Here is a 19,155-nt window from a genome sequence, read left to right as displayed (position 1 = left end):
CCTGGAGGTGTTCAAGAGGCGGGTTGACATAGCACTTAGGGATATGGTGTAGTTGGGATCTGTCAGTGCTAGGTTAATGGTTGGACTAGATGATCTTCAAGGTCCCTTCCAGCCTAGATGATTCTGTGATTTGGGGTGGGTAGTACCCCTTTAAATAAAGCCCTGCATGCAAACTTCTGCATTTCTCACCTTATTTGGCTGTTCCCAGAGATTGCTGCTGGTCCTTATTCTCAGTATTGCCAGAGATATCTCTATTACACAGCTTGGAAAACAAGTGGAAGGTCGGACGGCTTCTCTATGCTTGCAGTCTTTCTCTATTTTACTCCTCTGGCTGCGATTGATAGACCCAGCGGTGTGGAACAAACATTGCTCCCATAATTAACTGCTGCCTGTTAGATGTGCAGGTAACACGCAGCTCTGGGGTTGTAGGGGGGGTGGTGGTGGCAAACCAGAAGTGCACATAACAGAGAAATAGATGGGTGATGTACAGACAAGTGCCGTTTCCTCGTGGGGGTCACCTCGTTGAAAGTATTGATATGCGTATTGGGGATCTCTGGTTAAGAAACGGAGTTAGTCCCTGCCAGTTGCTTTTACAGTGTTTTGCTAATCTATTCTTTCAGACAGCACAAATAGCATATTTCATTGTGCTGCTTTATTGATCGAAGGAAAGATTCGATTTGACAGCATTTTCTGAAAAGCCTTCAAGTTGTCCAAGATGTGGTAGAATTATTAACTACCCTAAGCTGACATATGGTAATTTAGCGTTTAATGTTTGCCCTGACACGCTGAGGAGTCATCATGCCAAGTTACCAGCTGATACCCATAAGTTTATGAGTACATAAATAATCGCTGAAATAGTTTTCTGGAGCCATGTTTAGATTTAAACATCCAGCTTTTGATTCGTTGTGTGTTAATGTTAAACTTTCTTTGACAGGGTGGCGGGGGCTGGAACCCCGCTGCACTACCCACTACAGTTGGAATAAATTAATAGGATTTTGCAGCTTTTTGCAGCTGTATTTGTACAACTTCATCTTGAAATAATTTTAATTTCTGTGCCTAGACTTATAATTTTTTCAAGCGCGTTACACAGTTGGCTGTACATAATTATGTCTTACAGCCATAAGCACTGACAATCTGCTTACCTAAACTATTCTGCTCTAAACTTGTCATTTAACTGATGGTGAAGGAATTGCATGTAATTCACCAGATCGGAAATTAAATTACCAATTAATAATACTGCAAAAAAATTAAACAAGAAGTTCAGTATGTCTGTCAGAGTATCTGCAATTAAAAAGGCAGTCGAGCACTAGCATCCCAGATCAGGCTGGACTCTACCATCCTCGTTAGCTGAGTCCATCAAGCTGTGGATTTGCACAGAGAATCTGAGCAAGTGGTTTGCACCTCACACCTATTGTGGATGGGCTTGGAAAGGCAAGTATCATCAACAAATTAATGTGTCCCCCCTGTAAATTACTAGTAGTGGGAAGATTTCTCGTGGTGAGCCTCTGGAGATCCTAGGAGGTGGCTGGTCTTTGGAGCATTGATGAAGCTCTGGGCTACCTTGCAGTGCATTTACCGGGGGTGCACTGGTGCACACGAGCACAGCCCCTCTAACTGCCTGTGTGGCATTTGGGTGCCCCTGCAGTTCAGGAGTGTGGCTCTCAGCAGCTTGTTCAGGTGTCTGTGCTCTGCGCCTTCTGCAAACAGAACTGCCTGCGTGAACGTGGTCATTGTTACTGGGGGTTTTGGAGGGTAGGAGGCTTGTGGTTGTGTTTGTGCTTGTGACTTTTGAGGACTGTTACTGGCTTTGGGGTTCAGAACAGTTGAACAGTTTGAACAAGTTCAAAAACAGAATGTGCCATAAATGGAAGTGAGATATAAAAAGGCTCTAAAACATGTCAGAAATTACTGCTGCTTTTTTTTTTTTTTTTAATATATGGCACCGTGTCCTGTCTACCTCTTGTGTTAAAAGCGTGTGGACCAGAAGCACATCAATAAGTCATGTGAATAAGTCTAACATGAATTCAGGTCAAAGTAAGCAGGAGTCTCAGATCTAACCCACACAGAAGTACAGTTAATGAAAGAGAAAAACCTGCCAAAAATTCAACCCTGTGAATTCATTCCAAATGAGTGGAGTTCAGCTAAGTTTGAAATTTCCTAGAAGACAATCTCCCGTCCTGAGTGCATGAAGCAGATTTGCAGAAATGATGGGTGTGGGAACCTGAGGACACCCATGCCAGGGAGAAAGGTACCTTTGATAATTGGAACCCGAATGCAGGAGCTGCAGCTGCTGGGGGGACCCTTAGCAGAGCCACTGAGCTGCAGGAAGATGAGACAGGACGGCTGGGGCAGAGGAGAGCTGGCTTGGAGAGGGTGCAGGAGGCTTAACACTTGTAGGTGGTGGGGAATGCAGCTGCGTGGCCGTGGCAGCGTGTGCCTGCAGCTGGGTGTTGCCGTTTGGGCGTGGGTAGCTGGTGCATAGCGTGTGTGGCTGTACACGTGCACAGCAGCTGTGTATGTGTGGGCATGGAACTGGGTTGTGCGGTGCCTGACTTCTGCCTGTTGGCTGTTACCTTGCTGGATTTCCCTGACTGCAGAGTTCTCGCGGTGTCTTGCTCAGCAGTTGCTTGAAGGAAAAACGCAGCTCTGGGATGTCCTGCTTAGCTGCTGTTACCTGTTGCAGAAGGAAACATGTGTATCTATTCATGGGCAGAATTTGGCCATCAGGGAAAAGTTATAGAGGATCCAGTATTTTGCCTGCATAACATATGAAGATGAGTCCTAGGACCAAAGTCATCTCACGCTGGCTTTGTTCAGTAGGCAATAAATCAGAATCATAGAATATCTCAAGTTGGAAGGGATGCCTGTTCGCGTTGCTCCTGCAGTGCGTAGGACTTCATTTTCTGCCTTCTCACAGTTGGTGTTTTCCCTTTACTGATCATTGCAATAACTTCCGTATATACTGTCATGTAAGCTACCCTCAGAGCAAATGAATGGGCTTGCTTTTCCTATAATTAAACTTATTAGAGAGACTTTGAGAACTGCAGAGCTTTAAATCCTGCTCTGCAAGCATCCCAAAGTAGTGTCTCAAACATGAGCCTCAGCAGATTTTGTCCGCCAAAATATACACACTAGAGGGTTTTATTGTTGTTTCCTATTGTTAGCTATTTGCAGACAGGTCCAAAAGCTTAATTTTATGCTGAGACTAGCATTTGCAATCATGCCACAGCACCACTTTTCCATGATCAGTAATATCTCCAGGTGTCATGCAAAATGTGAATTCAATGCATGGCTATATATGATGGGGAAAGCTCATTACAAAAGCAAAGGTCATACTAAGGCTAGTTATATCCTTCGAGTCTGTGAAGAACTCTCTTCATGAGGACACAAGTGTGTTTGTTCCCTTGTGTCTGAGCTCACTGTCCTACCGAGGGGAATGCTGCTTGGGTTAAATTGCTGCATGACGTTGTGCAAAGATCATTCTTCACTTGTTCTTCAGCTGTGCAGCTTAATTTTTAAACGCGATGGACCAGATTTTCAGCCGAAATAAATTAGCATGCCTCTGTTTGAAGCCAGTGAGTCTACACTGATTTATACTATCCGAGGGCTTCAATCATTACTGGGTAGAGCGATCGGGTTACTCCTGTGTAGGTCAGTATTTGCTACTCTTTTTTACCTTCTGCACTGAGCACTCGTGTTTCCTACCTAGTTTTACCCAGAAAGGTGCTGGATTCTCTTTGCCAGGCTGGCTTTGGGGCAGACATGACATAAGACTTCAGGACAGACATACTTCAAAAAGAAATAAGGACAAAGTCCCACTACCACGATTTATTTTTCTTGACTTAATCTTCATTTAGGCATAGCCATAGCAGACAGCAGTAGGGTCAGCTGCAAGAAGGTGCTGCAGGATAGTGCCCTACATAAGGATAGCAGTGTGTAGCCCTTCATAAATAGATTATGAAGGATGATCTTCTCTTGCCTGTCACGACTCCTCCAGCACAGGAGTAAGAACAGTGTGTTTTGAACTCTCAGAGGTATTTTCTTTGACCTTTTGTCATGGAGCATCCTCTACAGCAGAGGAGGGCTTGTGCATCTGGTCCAAATCCCAGTTAGCTAATATCAGCCGCTTGCATCTTGCACAGTATGAACCAGCCTCAGTTCTTCAGGGCCAAAATTCACCCGACAGCAGCATATACAACTCCACTGGGATGCCTTCAGTCACTACACTGAAGAATCTGCTCTCTTTTAAGAGAGATAAGAGAAAGAGTAGTAAAGACGAGTTTTGTTGCTTCTCCTATCAATGTTCTGGCAGTGATAAGACATTGGTCACGTGGTGGTATTCTGCTGATCCATAATAATCTTTTCTTCCCATCAGAGCCACTCTCCTCCCTCTCACTCACCTTGCTACAGTCTGAAGCAGTTTCACAGTGGAGTACTTAAAAACTGAACTGGCTGTAAAAGGCCTGAAGAAAGGCACATGTGGCTTTAGAAATTACTTTGTCGTATCAATTACCATTAGATGTGGAAGATCCATTAGCATTGGCCAGTTCCTGATAAAGGCACATTAGCTTCTTGACCTTCATAATAGCAAGTAATGAGAATTGCTTAATTATTTAATCATGAAGACCATGCAACAAATTGCAGTTTACTGAATTTTCACTGGTAAAGACAGAGACCTGTCAGGGCTGCCATCATCTGAGCTGCTGCCAGTCCCAAGTCACCACTCAGAAACTTTGGCCCAACCTGAGAGTTACACAGAGAGCAGACTGGACCCACAAATCCTACAGACCTCAGTTTTCTTGTGTCCAGACAACTCATGCTAAAACATACATTCTTTGCTGTTTCAGCAGGTAATAAAGCAAAGTTAAAATGCAGCAGATCCTGAGCCTGCTTGCACTGCTGCGCACCAGGTTATTATATTCTTATAGCATCTCATCTGATCACATACGAAATTCAGTTTCCTAGGCAAAGGGATTGTTATTTTGCTTTTATCCCAAGCAGAATAACGGTAGTTTTGAATTGGACCGTGAGTCTGACAAGTTCATTTTCATCCCATACTTTATGCATGGGGTCACACGCAGCTATCGGCCAGAATCACAGGCAGTTCTTCTCTCCCACTGCATTACAGTCTCCTTATTGAGCCTGATTTATATTCTCCTGCTCTCCATCTGCTCGATGTTACATTTTCATCCAGGCAGAGGAGAAAAACCCTGGTAAACAATTCAAAAAAACCTGGAAGGGAGAGAGGGAGTGAAGGCTATCAAAGCTACCGATGGGCATAGGGAAAGCTCCGGAGAATGTATCCACGTGGAGGTAATTGGCCTGAAGGGAACCGCTGCGTTGGAGACCAGCCCTTGGACAGAGGGAGCTGCCTGCAAGCCAAAGGACCTGTGAAACGCTGGAACCTTCCAGCAACTGAACATTTGGTGAAGCGCCTTAGCCAAGCGCTCACAGGGTCAGGGCAGAGGAAGCAAACTCCTCCTGGTTAGAATGGGGGGGCTGGGTGAGGAATGGGTTCCTCTGCAGGCGGCAGAGCGCAAGCCGGGCATGCGTGAGAGTTTCTTCTCTTGGGGGTTCAAACATTTTATAGTTTCTTTTCTTTCTCTAGTGTAGGCTGCATCATCAGTTATATCAATAACTTAAAAGACAGCTTTAATCTCTCTGACATACTAGTTTTACCCCGTTTTATCATCAAAATAAATACAATATAAATCACTTCTTACAGATTTCAACTGTAACAGAGGAAGATTTAACCTGCCATGAGAGACATCCAGCCACTTGGGACAAAGGAAACATTTTTATAATTTGGCTTTGGATTTGTATTTTAAAGAAGAGGAAGAAACTTAAGCTCATGCATAATAGTAACGATAGTAGCTAAATGCTGTTTGTAACTGCAGGAAGAATGGCATTCATCGCAGTGAATCTCAACGTCTAAAAATGAGGCGTTTAGTCTAAGAGTACTCCTTGGTTCTCTCTCTACAATATGTGGAAAGAGAAAAGCACTTCTTCCAGGAAATTTGAGGTGTACTTAGGCGTTCAAGACACAGGGATGGATTTCAGTTTGGAAAGGCTTGCTTGTCTTCTGTTTATCTGGCTGTCTTAGACCAAATACAGAGGTTTTAGAAAGTTACATATGTGATGAAACCAGGCCCAGTTGAGGGAAGAAAGAAATCCACAATTACAAACGTGCATTTCCATCCTTTCTTTCTCTGCCCACGGAGATCTTTTCCTGCTTAGCCTTGTTTGCAAATACCACTGCCATGGGAAACATCGCTCAGTTGATAGTCGTTTTGTCCAGTAGTGGATAAAGTCTTGCAGGCTGCTTTTAAGCCCAGTGTTGTAGTTAGTGGAAATATTCTTTTTATTCAAACATGATAGCTGTCCTTGCCATGTCTAAGCATCCTTTCTGCAAGGCTCAGAATAGTTGGTTTTCTCTGAAGACAGCTGAAGTGTTTTAGAGGATCTTCTGTTCCCTTTTTTCCTTTCATTCTGAGAACTAGCTTGGGATCATTCAGAAATGTGATAAAATGGGACAGAAGTTAATAAATATCACCTTAACCTGGTTGGGTCTCCAAATCTGTCTTAGTTTTTCTCTGTCCGTTTGACTTCTACATCTGTTTATTGAAACCATATGTGATTCTTTAAGCAGCATGCAGTAATTTGTTTGGAAATACAGGGCTAGAGATGTGTCTCTTTACAGGCTTCTGAAACAACTGTGAAATAAGAGTTAAGAACTTTTATACAAATGAGTCTTAAACATATTGCAGATTCAGTTAAAAATAAATAAGTCCTTAGCAAGAATTTCAATAAGCAGTAAGAGTAGCTGAATTAAAATATTTCCACTAAAATTAATGAGCCAATCCTGGAATGCTTAGACTGACTCTTAAGTGTGCTCTTTTAAAGACTTTGAATATGTTTGCCTGTCTGAATTTCTATGGAGCATTTTGAATGCATGACAGATTATAGTCTTCAATTATTTTAATTTGGTTTTCTTAATGGGCAAAATAGCTAAGAGCTTAATAATAAAAGACACTTACTGCTTATCATTTACATTATTTTATGTCTTCATTAATAATTATAATGGGTTTTATAAAACAAAAAAATCAAGGCTAAGTCTCCCCAGGTCATGTTAGTGCAAGTGTTGCATAGTATTCTGTGGGAGATTTGGGAAACTAAGTATTTTTTGAAGGGCATTCTTAACTCCATACAATACAGAGCAAGTTGAAGAACTTCAAAGGAAATTTATTTTCTCATTTGTTCTGTGGATAGAAAATGCAACAGAGTATAAATGGCCTGCTTTGCCTTCTCTAGATACATTCCTAGGCACTTACATATACCATCACATGGTGATGGGCAGAACCCAGACCATGTACGGCTTCGTTAGGTGCAGGAATACTGATGTTAGAGTCCCGTCTTCTCTTCTGTAGGCTTAGTTGTCCTTGTTTGTTCCTTACACGCCTGATTTCCTAGGCTTCCAGGCATTTCCTTTACTGATATTTAAACAATCTCCATTGGGCCGCTTTTTTCTGGCAATGTCATGCTCCAAAAACTGTGTTATTTATGGACTCACTGGTGTCCTCCAATGTGCTGACCACACAGCTTTCCTTAGTCTGCGTTGCCTCTGCTCCTGGTGCAGGAGAGCGACAGGGATCTGTGGTGGTTCTTGTCATCTGCTAGGATGAGAGGGCTTGTAAATTCAAAACCCCGCAGCGAGAAGAGGAAATGCTAAGAGCACAAGAAGGATATGGATCAACAGGAGCGAAACAGTGATAAAATCTCGTACCTCAGAGGAGCTCATCAATTGAAATTTTGCTTACCAGTAAAACTTGTGGGAACAGTTTAGCTACCCAGTAAATCCGGATGGAGATGCACGAACCCTAAGATTTTATCTGTAAAAGCGGGATGCAGTCCTGTGTCACAAGCACAGGCTGCTTTTCAAGCCCATCTAAATGTGGCATTGCTACAAAGGAGAAAACCAGCTCTGAAGGGCTTAGCCCTGTATTACCTCAAGAGCTGCAATGCTCATTTTCACACGTTTTAGTTATTATATCAGAACCTGCAGTGGAAAATACCCATCTGTGAAATTGCACCGATTTCTCCTGTTCCTGGGATTACTCTATAGAAACAAGAGCTGAGTCAGACTCTTGGCATTCTGATTCTGAGTTGCAAATGTTGACTGCAGCCCTTGTGCTCCATTTTGGATAGTGCATCAATGCTTCGAGCTCAGACCCCTCCGCAGCCTCCGCTTCGCTGTTGGGCTGCAAGGCCGCTGTGTCCTCGCTTGCCACAGCCAAGCAGGGGTTTGGTAATGCGAGTTCAGTGCCCAGCTCTGCCACAGGTTCCCTCTGTGGCTTTGGTGACCAGTGCCACAGTTCCCAGATGGTCTATTTGTATCTGTCAGTGTAGGTGAGGATACTCAGCGTCCCAGGGTTACCGCGTGGAAAATTTCACCTGTGTTCATGAGATAGGATCAGGGGATCACATATTCCACCATAAATTGCCTTTTGATCTGGGGCATTTTCCCTCACCAGTGTAGCAATCCACTCTAAGCTCCATCCCAGAGGGGTGTTTTAAAGAATAAAAGCTGCTTTACAAGCAAATTCCTCTGTGATGGTCATCAGCTATCATCATTCATCCTGCTCACATCATCATATGCAGTGTTGTACCATGCCTGGCACTGAAGAAGCTCAAAGCTCCAAGGGTTCTCCGAGTAAAAAATGTATAAATGCAGCTAAGGAAAACTATCCTTCTGCCATCTGTTCTGTAACCCGGAACCCTGCATACCTCTTGACTGCATTATAAAAGGAAAGATAAATGAAAAAAAATGCATGTGTATGTTCTCCAGTCAGAAGATTATCATACAGATATGTTACCATCTTCTCACTTCCCAGGTGTGAAAGGAAAAAGCAACTCTTTCCTGAGCCAGTAAATTCCCCCAACCAGTAATTTTTTCTCCTGATGTAGTGAGCTCCCTGGGAATAGAGGTTTTTTAATTCTTATTATTATTATGGTAAACTGCTCCAGGAACGGTTTCAACAAAAGAAGTAAACCTTACATTGTATTCAGATAATGTTCTTAACTTCTCAACAAGATTTACTAAATTGCACCCTGGGAATTATGCAAATGAAACCTTTGGTCAAAATGTTACAGGATTACTGAAAAAAAAAATATTTTTTTTTAAATCTCATTAACAGTGCTAAAATTACATGTTCCAATATAAAAAGCATGTGCCTTTGTGCGATGAATATCTCCCTGGTAGTAATATGTACTATGCTTCATTGTCAGTGGTCTTTGCAACTTTCTGTGACAAGTGCTACTTCTTATGTGATTTTTTCTGAATGTTTCACATCCTTGTATTCTTACTGGAAATGGAATTAAGTACAGGTGACAAGCAAACCATTAGAGTATGATGGCAATTAACAACAAATAATGAATCATTGCTGAATATTTGCAACATATTTCCCCCTATCTTTGTTTTGCTCAATGCGGTATAACTAGCTCATGGATTTTTCTTAGTATAATTGGGTAAGTCGTGTGGGTCTTATGATGTATTTCATCTCCTAGATCTGCAATGATTTACATACAGACAGCTTAGACCCTATTAATGCTAATAAAAGTGCTGCAAGGACATCCTATAGCATACACTTTATTAAACTGTACATAGCTTTCTTAGAGAGCTTCTGTTTATCTGCATTTCCTGAAAATAAAATATAGTGCCTTCAGCACTGAATATTTAAATCCATCCTCCTTTTCCCTGTTTCTGTCTCTCTCTATGCATTTGTAATGCTTCTATCACAATGGGATCTGGGTACTATATGCAACAGGAAATAGCAGGAAAATGTCCACAAAGAACTAACAGGCTCTTCCCTTCCATGATTCAGGTTAAAATTGCTTCCATTTTAGTTCCTTGGAGAGAGACTGGTTTTGCTGTTTGGTGCTTGTGCTCGGGTTACAGCCATAGTTGAGCCACGTTGGGGCTGGGGCTGGGGAGAGCCAGCTCCTGTGTTTCAGTGAGCAAAAAGATGGGAAGAGTGCAGACACCTTGAGTTTGTTTAGTTGGTTTTTTTCTTCCACATTTGTAAAGGAAAAACTTTGTTAAGGATGAAGGGCTGGTTTTACCCTGACACATTACAGGTCCTTTGGAGCTGTGGAGAAACACATTGATAGAGACAGACACACAACTGTGCATCCCACATTACCCTTTTTACTTTCTAAGATGGGGATGGGAGCCCCACACTGACTCAAAGCTAGAGGTCCAGTGGTGGCTTCCTACATCTTCACTTACCTTAAGCCTAGCTACAAATGTGTACGTAGCAGGTTAGAGCTGTAACTCCCTCACTTGAGCTATACATTTTCACAGACATTCATAGAAATTCAATTTTCAGCCCTTTCCACCTGGCAGGGTGAAAGCTGACTTTCTGAAAATGGGGACTGTGGACTTCAGTTATTGAACTGGTGAGTCAGTTGCTGTCATTAAAACCACAGTCGTGCAAGCAAAGCTTGATTTTAATAGACTCTTTTTCACCCACAGATTTGCTAATGAAAATTGGATTCATGCCTGTCTACTTGGGTCCCTATTATGAATACCCACTGGGCCCGCAAAAACCTGTAGAAACTATTGTGTGCAGCATGAGGGCACTTTCACAATGTCCCCAGTACCTCTTTTAAGTGATTATACCAGTGTAAGTCCAATCAGTTTCCCTTGGTACTAATAGCCTAAACAAGCAGTGAATCCCGTAAAGAAAAGACAGATGAAACTGTCTCTATTCCCTGACCTTCAGCTCCAGAAGTGTAGGTGCAGCACGAATCAATCCTGGCAGTGTCTAGTAATAACTGACATTATTAGCCGTTAACGGGAGGAGACTATTTGGTGGAGGCAGCACAAAGAAAACAGTGTACAAACTTGGTAATGATCTGGACAAAGGCATCAGAGGAGATTCTCAGCACCAGGGGATCTGATATTATTCTGCACCAACACGTTCAACCTCTTGTCAACCTCCCGCGTCAGGAGAGGAAGAAATAGCGGTAGGTCACATGCGGGAGGAGTGTGAGAGCAGCCCACAGCCCCATCCCAGTTCCTTTGCCTGACAAGCAAAGCCTCCTCTTCCCTTGGGAAATGACCTTCGCTCCCCAAACTGGGGCTGTTTTGGGGGGTGCAGCAGTCTCCCTGCATCCCACTGAGCCCACTTGGGCTCCTCTGAGCCTGCAGCTGCCGTAGCAGAGATGCTAACATGCACTCAGCTACAAGATTTCTATTATCTTCCCACTACTTTGTTGTATTCATAGACCTGTTAGCGAGAAATTTATGCACGTCGCTTTTACACTGCCAAGACAGTTTGTGATGGTGCGGGGGGTGGTAATTTATTTGTACCTTGCACTTTCTTTCAGGAATAGTCATGCTGTTGCAAGAACTTCTTTCAGCATTTGATCAGAAAATTAAATTTGGGTTTAAAGAGATAGTCAGGGTTGCTAGGACAACATATTAACCTCCCTTCTTTATTTTCTCGGCTCTGTATCCAAGGTTCATGTAATTTGTCACGCTGTATTCAGTTTGTGGTGGTGTTCTCAAGGTATGGGAGGCAAGGGGTTTCAAAAGCAATGTGCCAATGCTTTTCCTCAACAAATAGTGAAATGAAATGGTAACATCCCACTGGGCATTCCCAGCCTTGCCTTGTTGAGCCAGCAGGGTTGGAAAAAGGGGGAGAAAACAGCCCTGTTCTTCAAATTTCTTGGGAGTATTTGTGTGCACAGTCACAGGGACTGAGAACAAGATGTGGGAGCCTGCAGACAGCATTTTCAGAAGTGATTAATGGCTGGGAGACTCTGGGTATAGCTGAACAATTTGGACACTTTAAGGAGCCTAGGGTTTCAATAACATGTAAACAGCATTTTTTGTGCATATGGATTCTTCCACATCTAAGGCAAAAAGTCAGAATTTCAATGATTCCTAGAGAATCATCATGAATAAAAGAGGAGAGAAATAGCTGAAAATATGTGGAATACACTTTTCCTGGCTTTTCCCCAAACCTTTGGCGTACAGCTCCCTTGTCAAAATTGACAGCGGTATTACATTTATGCAGCTTTCAGGCTCAGATCTTTAAAGTGGTTTAAACATCCATATGGCTTTTGTCCAAAACTTACCAATTGCTGTCTCTGTTATTTCATCCAGATTCGTTCCGATAAGGACAAAGAGATCCATATCAGATACAGCATCACTGGAGTGGGAGCCGACCAGCCGCCGATGGAAGTCTTCAGCATTGACCCTGTGTCTGGCAGGATGTACGTGACTCGTCCGATGGACAGAGAAGAAAGAGCTTCCTACCATGTAAGCATAAAACATCTTGAGTTTTATCTAGGTTCAGAAGCTCAAAGCAAAACTGTACCAGAATTGCTGGGCTCAAGAAAGGACACACAGCTTTGAGAAGACCGGAGTTTTTGTTCGAAATCACAGCCCAGTTCACAGTTTGGACTGGCTCCCTGTGTCAGCAGAGACCAGAGGAGCTGACTGAACACGGGTGCTCGGGCTTAACTAACACTGTGAGTCTCGGTCTAACTCTGCCGGAGCAGCTGTCTGTGTATGGAGAGGCTGGATTTGTTTCTGCTTTCCTTTAGCGTAACCTGCTCTTGCTAAATCAGCCAAACCAGTGCAAAGTGGCGTTAAACCGATGTCCTCTTCAGGCACAAAGTCAGAGTCGTTTGTTTAAACTGGTGCAACTTCACGCTGCTTATTAAATCGATGCGCATTTATGTGTGGACTGAACCCCCCAAAACCATGAGAAGCCAATTGCTACATTAGCATGTCTTGGGAAATTACTAATTTAAGAATCATTACTGCAGCTAAACATGCAATAATTGGTATAGTCATTTTTCATTTTAAATCACTAGGAGATGTTCAGGCAATATGATGGGGGCGTGTCAGATAGGGTTTTAAATATGCAGATAGGCTAGTATTAAATATGAGGAAATTAATTAAGATTAATTACACTCAAAAGTCGTGCCTCATGCTATCCTAGTTCATAAAATGCTCTACCTGCAGAATACTTAGGGTGTAATTGGCTGTTACATTTTGATATAAATCCTAGCCCCTATATTGCACAGTGTAATTGCACAGCAGATACAGTCCACAAATTGCTAAAAAAACGTGTTGCACCCTGCACGATAGCCCTGCAAAATTTCAAACACTTTCTGCGTCTACACTTTAGTTCTCTCCTGGAGTGGTTGTGAAAAGTTGTTTCATGGATTGCTTTGTGTCAGCATTAGCCACATCTATCGGCATCGTAATAGCCGTTCCCAGGGATGCTGTAATGTCAGTGAAATGGTACGGGTCACTTCCACTGACACCATATTCCTAACTGCGCCGTCAGAGATGCACATTCTGTCAGCTTTATCAGGCATCCAGTTAACCATGTTGACACAGCTTCTGGACTGGGGTGGAAGGATAAAGAAAACAGATTACCTCTTTAGTTGGGTGGAAAAAGAGATTTCCCTTGGGTAAAGGAAGATCTGAAGGAAAATTATTTTATCCTCTGTGAACAGGAACAATTATTTTGTTTGCTGTGCCTAGGAAAATATGAAAGGAGGTTGTTTTGACAAAGGAATATTTGAGATACAGCGTGTGTCATCTCAGTATTGTTGATATTGTTTCAGCAGTGCCAGGTTATTATAACAGTGCAGTCAATAATACAATACACAAGTTAACACTTTTGATGGAGCCACTGTAATGTCTGCTGTCAGACACTCTTAGTCAAAAACACAAGACGAAAAAGATTTTGTCCTCCGTAATAACAAATCATTTGCCCTCTAATAACAAACTTAACCTACCGGTTAGTGACTTCAGTAAACTGAATTCTCACCTTGGCAAAGGTGACTGGATAAGTCTGTCTTGTACACACTGCAGGACTTCCAGCCTTTTCTGTTCCTTGCAGAAACCTTGAACTAGTGACATCCGTATGTAAATAAGCATATTCACACTCTGAAAGTTACAGGAAGATATAGTTTATAGAGAGTGAATAACTGATAAATATGTTATGAGACCTTATAGACAGGAGTAGTGAGTGATAGGAATCTTTGTTAGCAGAACAGTAGAAGGTGATGGAGAACATTTTAAGTCATGGCTATAAACAGCCTTTAGATCCTTCAGCCTCAGTAGCAACAGATTGATGATTTATTGAACCATCAATTGTTCATTTAATAATCCTTTACAAAGCATTTAATAAATACACCATGCAGAAAGCAATGACCCAAACACTAGTGCAGAAACTTACAGTAGGAGTGGACAATCCTAGAAACTGGAAAAAATTAGGGCAGCTTCCAGAAAGAAGACACAGTCCAAAATCTTGGCCGTTGCAAGTTTTGGAGAAGTCGGTGAATTTATGCCACTTCATATAGCTGAGTTTCTAATTGAAAGGAAAGGCAGACTTGGAGCCAGGCTTATACCGAGTACTGGAAGAGCAGTGACTGAGGTGTAGGTTTGGATCTGAACTGTAGAGCTTGGCCACCTTTAAATTGGTTTGACATCTGCTGTAGAGTTTTCTATAGCTTAATTCTTCAGCTGGGGTAAAGGATGTCGGTGGAGCTGCAAGGCACCATTCCTGGTCCCTTTTACCCAGTAGGACATGGGCTTCTTCTCCGACACGGGCTTGCTGCGCTGACTGAAGATGGGTGCATTTATACAGCTTCAGGTTTTCTGCAGTCCTAAACAGAACGAAGTCTTTTCAGCATCTCTGTCACTGTCGAGTGTTGTCCTTGCTGTTTTCATTCCCAGGTAATCTAAAAACTAATTATAAAAAAATAATAATAATTTGCAAGTGTTTTTGAGGCTACATATGAAGAGTTCTGTTTCATTAACTCCCACATTTTCAACACATATTTTCTTATGCATAATTATCTGTATTGCTTCAGGACTACCATTTTTAAAATACTAGTGTTTTAACTCTCCCCACATTTAGCAAGCCATTTGTCTGATGAAACCTATCTTTTTCCCTAAGGTGAAACAGATTTTTTCTAATTAGATCAGGAGTTCTGTAGCAGAACTTCCCCTGTTTTCAAGATCATTCTTGAACTTTTAGGGAGGATCATTCCGAGCTTGATGTATGCAGAGATGTACGTGCCTCTGGGACTCACGCTGTCTGCCCAGGCGCGGCGTGTGCTAGCATTCCTGCGTTAACCTCCCAGCACAACGGGCACTGGTAGTGATCGCAGGTTCAGCTCTATTTTGGCCTCATCTGTTTTCTCGTCTGCGCTACAAACCAGAGTACAAACTCTCCAGGGACCTTGCAGATATCCCAGATGCAGAGTCAGCTGCAAATATGAGCAGAGAAAAATGAGAAGGGCTTTGCCACCACTTAACCAACACCATGCTGCGGTGCAGCACTGCACGTGTTGCACTGAGCGATGCTGTGGGGGCCAGTCCAGCACCTTTAGAGCTCGTGTCTGGGGACCCAGCCTCGGGGCACACTCCCAGCACAAGCATGAGCTCCTTCCCCCCATCTTGCTGCCATCTCACTGCGGCAGGCGTGTGTCGTTGCATCTCCCCTTGTAGTCAGCCCTTAATGTTTATTGCATGCCAAATAAGTTTCAGCAGGTAGTAATATTTAATATGCATGAGTTCTCTTGGCCTTATTTAACTGCGCTCCCAAAGTCCCGTTTGTACTGCTGACAGAATTAGTGACTCTGAACGTCTTTTCTGATCCAGACACTGGTTTCATATCAAGCTGCAGTTAGGCCTGGCAAGTACAAGGGATAGTAAATTGGCAGGTTAGTTTTCCAAGATATTTTTCAAGCTCTGTTTTCAAAAGACATCAACATAAATGTGTCAGTAAGTAGTCATTGCTTATGATACTCAAGGAATGTGAATTATGGGGAAACTTTGAAGCAAGTCCTAATCCAGTCCCAGACACATGTGTACTCCTTCAGCATCAGACTGATGAAATACTGTCTCAGAAATGGCTGGAGCAGAACTGGTGGGTTATAGTTTGAGTAGGAGTTGTTTGAAGTACAAGCAAACAAAAAAGTTTACTGGAAATTAGGGGATGCAAGAGCTAATTCCAGTATTTTGAACCAAGTTCTAGTGAGTAATGCCAGCCATTTGTGTCACAGTACTCTAATTTGAACTTTTAATCACAATTAAGAGCACACAAATTAGGCATGGCATTGTATGCTTATTGCTTAAAGGCTCTGTCACTGATTGATAATGTATATTTGTATTAGTAGTATTAGTGCATAAGTAATATTCATATTTAACACAATTCACTGTGTTGACTTTGACTAACTACCTTCAGATATCACCAGCCTCCAGTGTAATCAATAATCATGATACTGAATCATTTGTATGCCAACAGCTACATTTACACTGGAAACTGTCAGTAGAAAAACCTCAGAGACCTGTGGTAGCTGCTGCTGAATATGATAGCAATAATTGTCATACTTTTAAACAATATTTGTTAAAGAATATTGAGCCATTCCTTGGCTGGTGTACAGCAGGGCGATAGACCAGCTAGAGATTAGCTAGCTACCTGTATTAATTTCTCAGAATCCTCTGCAAGGTATTTAATTTGATTTTATTTATTCCTTCTCTACTCCTGTCATGTTCCTCCCTTTTGGGGACAATGTAAATATTTCAGACCAACTTTATAAATGTTTCTTAACTTTTGTCTCCAGCTAGCCACCAGCTTCCATTTGAACACTCATGCATGACCTGTGTCTGGCATGTGTCCTGTGCGTGGCCCAGGTTGTGCTCACCAGCCTTTTCACTGGTGTTTTTTCCAACTCTAAATGACCTGTGTGTCTGACAGAGCACAGTCATCGCCTTTTGTGCCTTTCCCAGTGCTGCAAAGCACTTACGTGCATCTGCTTTTCATCTCATCCATCACTCTACCACCAAAACACCCACTTGGTCGCAGGTGGGAGCAGATGGCAGCCTGAGCCGCAGAGCACCATGTTAGACTGTCCCTCACACAAATGAGCACTGTCTCAGCATCTGAAGATTGACTCCAGAACAAAGTGTGTTGTCCTGCTTGAGGATGCCTCACTAACACAAAGAGTAGGGCAGGAGAACAAGGGAGAAGATGAATTAAGGAAGGGAAATGTATTATCTGATCTGCCTTGGAAATACAACTGGTTTCCCAGTGGACAGATTGGCCCACTGAAGTCCCTCCTTCCTTTGCTTTCTCCACTGGGAATGGTCCCTAACGAGGAATCATCTCTAATGAGGAAGAGCTCCCATAGAGCTGTGTTGAGATGCAACCCTCTGGCTCAAGCCTCTCTTCTCCCTCTGCTGTGGTTGACACTGACCACAGGGGAGCCAACGTGTTGTGGAAGGATACGGAGGCATTGGCACATGAGAATTGTTAAAAGAATACGAATAGAGAAAATTCATGCAAGCAACCCCAAGAGGAAAAGTTCATTGAAGTCAGGCAAAAAAAAGAGCAGGAGAGAGAAGAGGGGTGTGCAGAAAGGGCAGCAGTAACAACCGTGTTGGAGAGCAGAGGAAGACCAGCTATGGACACCCAGATACCAGCGCAGTCCAGGACATAAAGGCACAGGGTCTGCTGTGCTGGGCTTGGGGAGCAGGTGCCATCCTCCTGGCTGCCCAAAAGCCGTTAGTCAGGCACTAGTGCCCGTGTCCCCAGGCACTGTCCTCCCTCCCATAACTCAGCCCGGGTGCTGGTGCTGGGCTCAGAGCAGAGGTGACACTTGTGCATGTCACCGCAGGTTTGATGATATTCCTGCTGTCTTGCTTATTGAATCTTTTTTTCCTCGAGTGCAGGCAGTAACGCATTTGTGGGTGTATGTGCCTAGTGAGTGCAACAAGCAGATAGACGTGCATTGCTGAGAAATCCCTTTCTCCTGGAGATTTCAAACAAAAGCTATCAAATGTAATTAAAAATTTGCAGGGGGAGAGTCAGATCTGAGGGGGAAGATACCAGCTTTGCTCTCTGCTTTATCTCTGAATGGAGCCATTTCCTCTGCTGGAAATGCTGCAAGAGAGAGCCCAGTGCTGCCTCAGTTTGAAGATAATAACTTTAATTTTAGCTCCGAATTACTTTTTTTCAAAAGCAGTCTGACCTCTGACTGGTAAAGTTATTGAATTGCTACATCTGACGTGATGAAGGATAGCTCAACAGGTGGGAGTCAAAGCGGTTTGTATGCAGGCAAGAAATGCAGATATTTAAGAGCATTACAAGTCATGAAATACAAATGGTACATCCTGTATTGAAAACGAAGCTGGACTTCTTCAGTCTTTAAAGAAAAAGTGCTGCTTAACTTCCTTTAAAAAAAAATGTTTTTCTCCCAGCTCATTTCACATGGCAGTTTGTTCTCTCTGCTTGATTAAATGTTAATCCAGCCCATCCTAATAGCGTGCAGTTTCTTTTGTTAAGCTCTGGACTTCTGAACACCATACATGAAGGAGAAAGTTGCATCAATCACAGGCACGGCGAGAGCAAAAGACGGAAACCAGTGCTAATGCAATTAGCACATCTATTTGTCATGCATCAGAGGAGCTGGAGACCTCCTTGGCACAGGAGCTCCGACTCTCAGCAGCAGCACGGTGGCCCAGGGAGCTGCTGGGAGGGACCAGAGGGTTTGATCCTTCTGAAGTCACAAGCTGGTGTGTCTCCTGTCCCTCAGCCCCGCTCTCCCAGCCAGCCCTTGCACCAAGCTAACATCCTCTGCAGCCTCCATTCGTCATCTCGCCAGCCCTGCGGGATGTCACGCAGCCGTCCTGAGTGCCATCCCCGATTTTCGTGGCGGTGGGGAGGTTCAGCAGTGCTCACAGGTGCTGAAATGAAGAGGGGTGAAACCAGAATCTGCAGCGCTCACACCGAGGTGATGCCTCTGCGCTGCCCAGCATCGTCAGGAGCCGTGCAGCCCTTTCCTCGCCTGTCTGGGGTTTTTCTGAAGCCGACATCGGCAGCTCTATTCAGCGCACACACCATTTAGAGTAGCCATCTGTTCCCTTTAATGAGAAAACTATCCATTTTTTTCACCTGATTACTGATTGTTCCAGACTATTGTTGATGGCTTTGTTTTATTAATTACTCATTTTTGACATGCCGTATCTGTCCCTTTTGTTCAGAAAACAGATGCTCTTGTTTTCGAGCATTATTACTGATGGTTATTGCTAATAAGATAAAGCCGCAGTTCCACTTTAAC

General features: G+C 43.2%; 1 protein-coding gene across 1 annotated transcript in view; it reads left to right on the top strand.

Annotated features, from left to right (window-relative positions):
• Positions 1-19,155, top strand: part of CDH4 (cadherin 4) — a 466,125-nt gene that overhangs the window by 347,589 nt on the left and 99,381 nt on the right. Inside the window, exon 5 of the mRNA XM_074843142.1 lies at positions 12,170-12,325. Coding sequence (XP_074699243.1) covers positions 12,170-12,325 — 156 coding nt within the window. The remainder of the gene's footprint in view (positions 1-12,169; positions 12,326-19,155) is intronic.

The sequence above is a fragment of the Strix aluco genome, chromosome 17 (genome assembly GCF_031877795.1).
Source record: "Strix aluco isolate bStrAlu1 chromosome 17, bStrAlu1.hap1, whole genome shotgun sequence".
NCBI classification, from domain to species: domain Eukaryota; kingdom Metazoa; phylum Chordata; class Aves; order Strigiformes; family Strigidae; genus Strix; species Strix aluco.
This window is presented reverse-complemented; position numbering and strand designations above follow the sequence as displayed.